This window comes from Alligator sinensis, unplaced genomic scaffold (genome assembly GCF_000455745.1).
Source record: "Alligator sinensis unplaced genomic scaffold, ASM45574v1 scaffold570_1, whole genome shotgun sequence".
Taxonomy (NCBI): domain Eukaryota; kingdom Metazoa; phylum Chordata; order Crocodylia; family Alligatoridae; genus Alligator; species Alligator sinensis.
The window spans coordinates 1,988,422-1,999,737 of NW_005841997.1; the positions used below are offsets into that span (position 1 = coordinate 1,988,422).

At 43.3% G+C, this 11,316-nt stretch overlaps 1 protein-coding gene across 4 annotated transcripts in view; it reads left to right on the forward strand.

The window, feature by feature from the left end:
- Window positions 1-11,316, forward strand: part of LOC102369897 (septin-2) — a 62,324-nt gene that overhangs the window by 43,581 nt on the left and 7,427 nt on the right. For all 4 annotated transcript variants that reach the window (XM_006021533.3, XM_006021532.3, XM_006021534.3 and 1 more), the window contains one exon: window positions 3,143-3,236. In XM_006021533.3, coding sequence (XP_006021595.1) covers window positions 3,143-3,211 — 69 coding nt within the window. In that variant the 3' untranslated portion in view covers window positions 3,212-3,236. The remainder of the gene's footprint in view (window positions 1-3,142; window positions 3,237-11,316) is intronic.

Sequence of the window (11,316 nt, forward strand, 5' to 3'; positions counted from 1 at the left end):
GTCTCTGACATTCTTTTTGTGAGGAGGAAAAGGATAAGTCACTTGCTGCTCTAACTTGCAGGAGTGGTTCTTTCATTCTTTCCTCATTTATAAGGATGAATATCAGGCATCACTTCTCTGCATGCAATCTAGGTCAGCTCATTCTCCCTGAATCATTTTTTCTAACATTGCAAAATCAATGGATTGAGATGATTTGGTTGGCTTCCATACATATAATGCCACCTCCTCAAGCAATGAGGACTTATTTGAAAGGGTGTGCTAAATACAGTCTTCTGTCCCTGTATGCTCAGTGATTGGGGCGGGCGAAGTGGTGGGGGAATAACTGATTGTATGCAGTGAAACAAATAAGTCAGTCTGTTCCAGGCCGAACATATCTGCTGCTATCTGCAATTTTTGTTTCTAATGCAGTATCCTGTAAATTAAGACTTATGAATTATCTACAATTCATAATACTTTCAGGCTTTGAAGAGTGTTCCCAGAGTATGTAAAAGTATAATTCTCATTAGTTAACAGAAAATATTGTTAGCTGTATTGAAAATCCTTCTTTTATGCATGGAATTCTTCATTGGGTGTATTATACAGTTTAGCAGAAATTCAAACAATAATTACATTGCATAACTTTACAAATAGCCCACTAGCATTCTTTCCTGGTAACTAAACTGTCTGCTCCCCATACTTCCTTTTTTCTCTTCAAAACCATTTTACATCCTTTTTCAGCAAGTGCTGATACAGCCAGATTTAGGGTTCTATATCCACCCCCATTCAAATATTGTCTATGAAAAAATGCTATGATGAAGCACGTAGTGGTCTGTTTGGCCAAATTTTTAAGTATCTTTTTCAGATGTTAAGCTTTTGCAAATAGTAATCTAATTAGGTCTGTTGTATTCCCTGGGTTTAGAAAAGGAGTTTTGGGGTGTCTCTACATGCACATTTGATGCAGGAGCAGTTTACGTGCGAGTAAACACTCCCAGGCAGGCATCTACATGTTCAGGGAAGCAGGAGCAGGTTTGTTGCTAATGGCAGCAAATTGCTCTCGCTTTCTGGAGCCTTGCAGTAGGCCCCTACTGTGACCAGGAGGAGCTCTAGGTTACCCCTAGGTCAGGGATGGGCAATTATTTTGGGCAGAGAGCTGCATGACAGGCAGCCCAGGGCAGATTAATATTAATTTTCTAAATTTTTTAGGGGCCCCACGGGCTGGATAGAACGGCCTGGTGGGCCACATCTGGCCCCTGGGCCGCATTTTGCCCACCCTTGCCCTAGATGCTTGCCCAGGGGCTGGCAGGGAGCACAGAAGGGACAATGTTCCTCTGCCTCGGCAGCAGGGAGTTCCTGGCCCCAGCTCCCCCATCAGGGGAAGGGGACTTAGAGAGAGCTGCAGGGGAGGTACCAGCCCCTAGCCCTGATCCACTGGTGGGGCAGCCATCTCGCTGCTAGCTGTCCAGGGAGGGGTTGGGACCTACCCCACCCCTGCAGCTCTTTCCAAGCCCTGTGTCCTGATCACCCAACTGGGGCATGGAGCTGGGACATGCCCCTGGCCAAGACGGTTCCTAGCCGCTGCTCTTTGATTGTGGGGTGGAAGCACAGCTAACTGTGTGGGTAGCTTAATGAGCATTGCATGCCAAGAAAGATCCTGTTGTTAATATTAACAGGGTTTCAGATGCTTGCCATTAGTTAATTTCTGCAACTAAATAATGTATGGGGAAAATACCACATGCATAGTGTTTGCACTACTGTACTTCCTTTGTGAACATCAGCACCCTATATCAAGTTGGGTAAGCAAGATCCCTCTCTTGGGGAAACTGAGGCAGAAAAGCCCAACCTCGCCGATTTTAAACTGTGCCAACAGCTAAATAGAGAAGCTTATTAAAATTTGGAGAGAGAGAGGAAAGCAAGTCTTACTAGGTACTCACGCTTTCACTGTTAAGTGCTACACGTTTTCTTGGAAATAACCACAGTTTAAGACACAGACACATCAGTATCTTACCACGTGAGAAAACAAGCTAGTGATTTATATTATGCTACATATCTTTTTTGAGAGTTGCATTAATTTTAGATTCATGGTAATAAGAAATGAAAAGGAAATAAGTCACTGAGATGGATTTTCAGATAATGTCACATCATCATCCATCTCACAAATGCCCAAGTATCATTACACACAATCATATAAGTTGCACACACAAATTAAGTACACATTTGCACATGTATTTTGTACTCTTACAATTCTGAAAAATTAAGTCTTCTACTATTTGCCTGCAAGTTGTACATAAATTTGTTGTAAATTTTAAACCACAGAGCCTATATACCAAACAAATTAAGTTTTTGTGCAGCAGTTACTTGTTGCTATGGCAGCAGGGCCCTGTTATTCCATTAAATAATGGCAATAATTATATGGCAATGTCACTAGATACTATTTTAATTTTAGAATATTAGTTGGAGAATATTGTTGCATTTAGTCTGTGGGGGGCGGGAAAAAACCCTCAGTTTTATATTCCAGTCATCTCTCTACCCAAGAATTAGGCTTACTTTTCTTCTCTATGATTTTGTTTTTAGCTTCAGAACCATACACATAGCCCAGCAAATAGGGCACAGGACTAAGGAGTCAGGAGATGAATTCCATTTTCATCACTGATGAGTCGCTTAACATTTAGGGATGTTAATTCCGTTTTGCAGAATTGCCTGGTTAATAAAATCAGACAACAGGCTCAAGATTGCTATTCACTCGTGGTGGTATGGCCTAAGCAATTGTAGTAACAAAGCTGCTTCACCTTATTTACCTACACAAACACAAAGGCCAACTTACAGGTCTATTAATATGACTTCAAAAGATCTGGGTTTTTACCACTGAACTCTCACAGTTAGGATTCTTGTGTGGCATATTGCTTGACAGTTGAGTCTTACATGATCTTGATGTGGCACTTCATGCCAAGAAGATCTCAGACTGGGACACGCGTTTAAGAAAGATGTTATAGTTAAATACCATATTGCTAAATGCAGGGTGGGAAAGATACAAGACCTGTCTTCTGCCAAGGGAGGATAAGATTCACAACTTCGTGTATGCTGAGTACTTGCCATTGGATGCAAGAGAAATGAGTGTTAGTTGTCCAAAATCAGAATGCAACATGTCATTTTTTTCCCTTCACAGTTGCGTCGCATGCAGGAGATGATTGCACAGATGCAAGCCCAGATGAGGATGAAGCCAGGTGATGAGTGAGATGCCAAACATCTGGCTACACAAGGTACAGTGTTTCTTGTGTGTGTGTGATGTCTGTCATACTTCAGTAATAGAAAGTGGAATCTTTTGTCATGTCTTCACAATGATGTTAATAAACATTGGTGTTGGGGGTTTAAGAAATTTTAGAAACACTACGATCAGTGATGAGCTAAGTAGATAGAGAGATCCTAGGGGTATTTTTCTATTTATTACTGGAGATCTTGAATACTTGATTTTAATCAAGGTCCTATTAAACTTGCCCCTCGCTCTTTAGCATGTATGTTTTTCTTGTAAGGGACTGCCTCTTCACTTCTGTTTCTTTCCAATGCCTAGTGCATCTTGGGTGTTTTCAGAAGCAAACATATAACCAAAGGTGTTCTGATTGCCTCAGGAAGAGGGACATAGCACAACTTGTATTGATGTAGTTGATCTGCATGTTGACTGTCCAGCTACTATAATTACTTTAGAAAAGATCATTTAATTTGGTACTTCTGACAAGTTAAACTGAATACGGACCTTTTCATTTTTACTTTGAAGGCTAAGTTTAGTCCATCAGACTGCTCCACTGGATACAGAGTGAGCAGCGCAGTGGTACCCATTTCTTCCGAGATGGCAGCTCTGTTTTCCAACTGGGCTTTCTTCAATGGTTTGCATAAATGTTGCACCTACTTTGTCTTCAAATCATAATTAAAAATTAAATCAAATGAGTCAGGAAATGAGCAAAAGAATAATATTAATAAGTTGCTTTTGCAGTTCAAAATGAAACCACCTGTCAATTACAGCAGAGAAAACACAGCCATTAGGCAATGCATTGTATCCCAGATGCATGGCTTTGTGCTGAAGAAGGCTAGCATGTACATTTCCTGCTATGCATCATGTAAGTGGGGCTCTTTCCCACCCTATTTGCAAAGACATCCAGTGTTTTAGTGCTCGTCTATTCCCCAGACAGCTGCAAAGGAGGGGCAATAGGTTATGTTTCCTACTCCCCTTGCTCTGTTCTAATTACATGGTTTCTTTCATCAGGAATAGAAGATATGGCTTCAGTTCACACTGGTTTTTTGTAGCATTTTTCTTTGCATGTCTCGTGCCAGAATTATGTATTCTCTCATTCATTCTTGCATACAAGGCTCCACTGAGGTAAATCCGAATGGCTGGTATTTATTAATACGTGCAATGGCTATTGCCTTTGAAAAATATTTTGCGTATCTGTAGCAGTGTTGCTAAAAGTGAACTTGACTCTATAAAAAAAAAAAATGAGAGAGGAGTTGTTAGCAGATTGCTTACTAATTGCAGTTTTTACAGAGTGTCAAAGGAAATTGTAGACAAACCAAATGTGTCCAGTAGATGCAGTTTCTTCATGTTTAAATTGATATGTAGTATAGTAGTCCTTGGGGCCCGAGTGTAAACCTCACAAGTGCTCACAGAAAACAGTTCTTATATTATTTAAAAATGCAAGCATCAAGCCTAAATACACATGAGGGTCCATGTTACTATTGCTTAGTATTTCAGCTTAATACTCTAGTTTTTGGTTTGCTGGAATGTAAAGCCTGAATAAAATGGATTATATTATCCCTTATGACCTTGTGACAGCTGCCAACATTCCAGACCTAAAATAAGGGGATTTTTGTTGCCTTTACTTGAACCTTCACTTTTCCTGTTTACATTAAGAAAAACAACCCACAACTTATTTTAATCCTGCTAACAGAATAAGCTTGTTCACTGGACTCCTATTTAAGAAGAAAAAGCTGATGATTCTGCTGGGATGTATACCATGTCCCACGAATGGAAGCTGTTTTAAAAAAAACCAAACCAAACTCTGGTCTCTTATCCCGCCTCTCAGTTTAAAGTTCCCAGCAAACAGAAGCCTTCACAGCTGAGACTAGACTGACCATGTCTCCCAGCCTCCAAACTAGAATACATAGTCCTGGAATTGAAATGCTAAACTGAAAGGTCACTTCTGGCTGAGCATGTTATGCATATGGCAGCAATGATTCAGCCTTAGTCTTTCACTTTTACATAGATACTAGCTGGTAAATTGGTGGGTTTTTAAAATTTGTGCAGTTTGAGATAGAATTATAGAACATTAGGGTTGGAAGGGACCTTAGGGAGGCCATCTAGTCCAAAGCAGAACCATCCCCAACTAGATCTTCCCAGCCAAAGCTTTGTCTAGCCAGGTCTTAAAAGCCTCCAAGGATGGAGAGTCCACAACCTCTCTGGGTAACCTGTTCCAGTGTTTTACTACCCTCCTAGTGAGAGTTTTTTTCTGATATCTAACCTAAACTTCCCTTGCTGAAATTTGAGACCTGTTGCTCCTTGTTCTGTCATCTGCTACCCCTAAGAACAGTCTAGCTCCCTCCTCTTTCACACTGCCTTTCAGGTAGTTGAAGGTTGCTATTAAATCCCCTGTGTCTTCTCTAGATTAAATAAGTCCAGTTCCCTCAGCTTGTCCTCATAAATTGTGTCCCCCAGCCCCCTCACCACTTTTGTTGCCCTCCACTGGACACTTTCCAATTTGTCCACATTCTTTCTGTAGTGAGAAGCCCAAAACTGAGCACAGTATTCCAGATGTGGCTGTACCAGTGCTGAATAGACGGGAATAATCGCTTCCCTTGTCCTACTGGCAACACACCTACCAATACAGCGCAGTATGCCATTAGCCTTCTTGGCAAAAAGGGCACACTGCTGGCTCATATTCAGCTGATTGTCCAGTGTAACCCCCAGGTCCTTTTCTGCAGAGCTGCTGCCCAGCCTGTACTGTTGCATGGGATATCATCCTGAGATATTTGTAGTGGCTCTGTTTTAGCATGGCTAGTCCTTATGACCTTTTTTTATTAAGCAGCTATTTTCACGTGAAGTCTCAAGTGCCATTGTACTTCACTTTCTTGTTTAAAAAAAAAAAGTCAGCCCTTGCTGGCATTTGTAAATGAGATATTTGCACAACACCATATAAAATATCGGATTGCATAAAACTGCACTCGGCTCTCAACATTTCTGCTACAACTGCTGTCTGCAAGCACAAAAGAACTTTGGACACAAGAAATCGTGAAGTTTTTATTTTGATTCCAGGGCATAAACACTGACTGCTAAGCAGTACAGTAGCTGAGAGCTGGCAGGAGACAATACTGGGTATTGACTGGCTAATAGTGACACTAGCCTTCCCTCTGCTCCAGAAAACTCATATCCAGTATTGCTATAAGGAGCTTTTTAAAAATTGAATAGAATTTATCTCAGTCCATGTTTGCATCCATGGCACACTTTTGTGGGTCTGTATATAATGCTTTTTTTTGTGGGTTTTTGCATTACTGAGGCTCCCTCTACACATTACAGGTATTGCAAAGTTGCAAAGTTAACTGGTTAATTGTGCAATTACCTGGAGATCAGCTACACATGCAAAGTAGATATCACACCATAAGAAGCTCCAACCAGCTATAAAGATAGACCTCAAAAATGTGTACTAACTTTATAGTTGGTTGCTATTGAGCTTTAACTTGCCTGCTGGGAGCCCCGTCAGTTGATGGGCTTCCAGCTTCAGGAGTGTACCGTGCCCAGCCTTAAAACCCCTGAGCCCTAGGGATTACGATCCTCTGGCTTGGGGATGCATGGGGCGCTCTGCAGCTGGGAGCCCCTCAGCTGGGGTGTGTGGGACTCCCAGCCATGGGAGCTTACTTTTTGCTGGTGCAAGGGGAGTTTGGGATTGGGTTCCCCCTGGACCCACAATAAGGTGTGATGGGATCTAAAGTGCGATCCCACAGTCGCATCTCCTGCTGTGCATGTGTGGCATGGCAGGGGGGTGTGCATCACTTATTAGATCCCATGACTTCTTTACCTGCATGTATAGAGAAAGCCTGATGAAGCCCTTATATTAGGTCACTGTGTTACAGACCAAAGGGCTAGTAGTGTGGACTTTTAAGACATTTTTATTTTGATACAAAATAACATGAATCCTGGACTGTTTCAGTTTCCTTCCAGATGTGCTGTACCAGCAATCATTGCAAAATTGGTCATAACAAAGCACAGTTTCTAACCAAATATCCGTAAAAGTTGTCTGGATCTAGCTTAACATATATTTGAAAAACATACATATCTTTGAAATACTAGGGGTGAACAAATTTTGGTTAAAAATTTCATGTCTACACCATTTATTTATAGGGCTTGCCATTTGTTAAGTAGCCATTGAACTAGAGAATTTCTGCAGTTTTTGTCAAAACCAGATCGCTGGATGTACCAAGCATGGAAGTAGGACAGATCCTTAGTTGGTATAAATCATTGCAGCTCTGGTGCTGGGTTGACTAAACCAAAGGGCTGACATGGGAGCCCATCAGCAGCTCTAACTAATACTACCCCAACTACACTATTGGGTTGGGGTTGTGGTTAGGGTTAGGCTTGCCACACTGCCTCCCTCAAACTATTTTGAATGTTCATGCACATACCCTAATATGGAAAGTCTCTTGGGGTTTTCTGTTGCAGAGGAGTGTATGGTTTGTTGCAGGTCCAGTGAGTGCGCAGCCAAATGGCACAGCCACTGTCCACTTCCAACACACCCACAACCTAGAACTTGATCTCAGGCCTTCCTCTCTTGGGTGGATAAAAGGGTTTGCAGCAGTCTCCACAACAATCTGGTTATACATTGAACAAAATTGTTGGCGAATCATTGAAAACAAAAGTAGAAATGCAGGGATCTGCACCTTAGTCTAAGATTTCTTATTAATTAGGCGGAAGCCTCTTCTCTTTGTAAGTGAGAAATTTTGTATCCTAAATCTAACCGTACACTTTTCTGGCCTTAGCTAGTGGAATGTTGCAAAATGAGACAATGTCTGTAGAAATATATTTTTTTTGCCTCAGATACACTTCAGAAAGCTTTCTGAGAAGTCAGTCCTCTGAGTGTTGCAGCTGCTTCCTTCTACCCACTGTCAATTGTCTTTATTACTTTTGTAATATAAATAAAATTGAGAAGGTGAGTTATAGGGGTGCATCGATAGAAATTATTTGGGTCGATACTGATTGCTGATTTTTAACGAGCTGTATTGGATGATACTGATCTGATTGCTGATATGCAGCCCAGCAGCTTGGAGAGCAGTGTCCGGCTGGTAAGTCTGTTATGGAGGAAGAGGCGAAGGGGGAGGGAAGGGGCATGCAGGGGGGCGGATCAAGGCCCCTGTGGTGAGGGAGGGAGAGGGGCTGGGGCAGGCGCTGCCCAGCGGGGGTGGGGCAGGGCGTGGGACGGAGCTGCGGCTCATCTAGGGGGTGCAGGGAGAGGGGGGCGACTCCCACCGCTATGCACATCCTGGGAGGGCGTGGGGGGCATGTATGCCCAGATCCATGCACAGGGTGAGGGCGGCTGCAGCTGCCAGCTGGGGTTGGGGCTGGTGTTGGGCTCTTCCCAGCAGGGTGGGACTGGGCCTGGGCTGCACTCGGGGCAGGCGGTGGCAATGCTGGGAGCAGGGGCTATGGTGAATTTTTGAAGCGACCATAGCCCACCTTTTATAGTCCCCCCTCAGTACAGCCCCAGCCCAGCCTGCAGTGGCAGCCCACCCTTGGCCTGTGCACAGATCCGAAGGCACATGCCCCCATGGCCTTCTGGGGTGCATGTAGTGGTGGGAGCTGCCTCCCCTCCCCATGCCCCCTGGACAAGCTGCTCGCAGCTCCGTCCTGTGCCCCACTCCGCCCAGCTGTGCAGCCCCACTTCCTCCCTTACTGTAGGGGCCTTGATCTGCACCCCTCCATGCCCCTTCTTCCCACAACAGATGTACTAGCCAGATGCTGCTCTCCACGCTGCTGGGTTGTGCTCCTGGCCTCCTGCATGCTGCGCTGCAGCTGCGCGCATTCACGGTGACATTAACGGCTGCATCAGCCAAAAAAAAGCAAATTGCCGATAATGGCAATTTTCCTTATGTTGGTGCCCATATGATATGGGACTAATGCATTGGTGCACCTCTAATAAGTTGATTTGCCTCTTGCACTAATTAAAATTCAGTTAAACTGTGCTTCATAGATTGTCCTCCTCCCCAGATGCAGAAGATGTTGAACAGCTCTTATCCATATCCTTGGCAGAGATTCTACTAGTTAAGTTAGGTTTGCTTGCTTTTTTTCTTCTGAGTAGGTAGAACTTTCACATTCCTCTCAGAATTAAAAAAAAAAAAAAGGTTCTCTCCCCAATACATCAGAGATTGCACAACATGCTTGGATAATATGAGAAGGAGAATGTTTTAGTTATCTAGACAGATAAAAGCTGGAGCACTGAGAGATGAGAGTCATGGAATCAAATTCAAATATATGAAATATTCACTGATTGCTTTGTGGGCCTATGTTAAGGAAAGAAGTTTGTTTAATTCTATGGCCATATTTATTTTCCACATATTTATATTATGGCAGATGTGCAGTGCCGCATATAGTGATTAAAATGTGCTAAATGAGTTCTTGCCATACAGACTTCAGATCCATGGGCAAGATGATGTACAGCATAGAACATACTGTGTCAGACAGCTGTGAAATCATCATCATCATAGCTGGTAATCTTTCTGAGACAATGGAATTATGCTGAAGGAACAGGATGGGCCATCTGCACTTTGCTTAAGGGATGCCTTGGGGAAGAGCATGGAATTAGGAAGGCACTATGGAGGTGGTATAGATGAAGACTGTAGACAGAAATTGATTGTGTTAGAGCTGTGCAAAAGGATGCATAATTTGATTTTTGTTGTTGTTGTGTCAGAGTGGAAATTTGTGAAGGGATTGGAGAAGTGGTGGTGGAGACATGGCCAGCAATCAAGGAGAATGGAACAGATCTTGGGGGATGGGGCAGCCAATACATATAGACTTCATTATCTCATCCAAATTTCAAGGAAGACTTTCTGCCCCTCACTTGTAACTTATAAGAAACAGTCCTGCCCAACATCCTTGGATATACCACTTCATTTCTATATATGTGCCTGCTTTCAACTTTCAGTTTTGCTGCTGTGGCTAATAGTAAACGAAGTCTGATGGGTCTAGAGGGACCATGGATATGATTTCCCTTCCATCCACAAGGCAGAGCATAAGGGGTGGTGCCAAGCCCGTGGACAAGTTGCAGGGTTGCTGGCTTTCAGTGGAAGTGTTCCTTACAAAATATCAAAGTAAAACACACCAGGAAATGTTTGCTGTTTACTTATATTGCAGTATTCTTAAGGATTTATGTGAAGTAGATACAGAATTTTCACAAGATTGTGTTTTTCAAATTGTCTGTTTGCCTTCTAAAATGCTGGGCAACATGGCATCCCTGTAAATAAGTATAAGAGCTCTCTCAGCTCTTGTATTTTGAGAATTCAAGTAAAAGATTATGCAAGTATGTGTATGGAGAAATAGGTAACCAAAAACTAAACCAGACGTTGCTTTCTTTGGCAAGGGGGGTAAGCGTGCTCAGAAACCCTGTTAGCTCAGCAAGGGCATTCAGCAATGCCTGAGGACTAAAAGGGAGGTGTACAACCAGTGGAAGGGAGGAACTATCACCAAGGAGGAGTACTCCTCCTCGGCCCGGGAGTGTAGGAGGGCTATTAGGAAGGCCAAGGCAGAGATGGAACTCAGGCTAGCGTCCAGGATTAAGGACAACAAAAAGTCCTTTTTCAAGTATATTGGGAGCAAGAAGAGGGCACCAGGCAATGTAGGGCCCCTGCAAGACACAAACGGTAATCTTGTGGCCACGCTAGACAAGAAAGCTGATATTTTTAACAGTTTCTTTGCCTCTGTTTTCCTGAACAGGGACCGGGATATCCCACCTACCAGAGGTAGCCTTCAGTCAGTGCAGATGTAGTTAGGGGTCTTCTGGAAGGGCTAGACATTTTTAAATATGCAGGTCCAGATATCCTCCACCCAAGGGTGTTGAGGGAGCTGGCAGGGGTCATTGCAAAGCCTTTGGCCTGGCTGTATGAGCATTCGTGGTCATCTGGCCAGGTGCTGGGGGATTGGAAACTGGCTAATGTGGTCCCTATTTTTAAGAAGGGGAGGAAGAAGGACCCAAGTAATTATAGGCTTGTAAGCCTCACCTCGGTGCTTGGGAAGCCCTTGGAGAGGATCATCAAGGAGCATATCTGTAGGGGGCCTGCAGGGGAGATCATGCTCAGGGGCAATCAGCA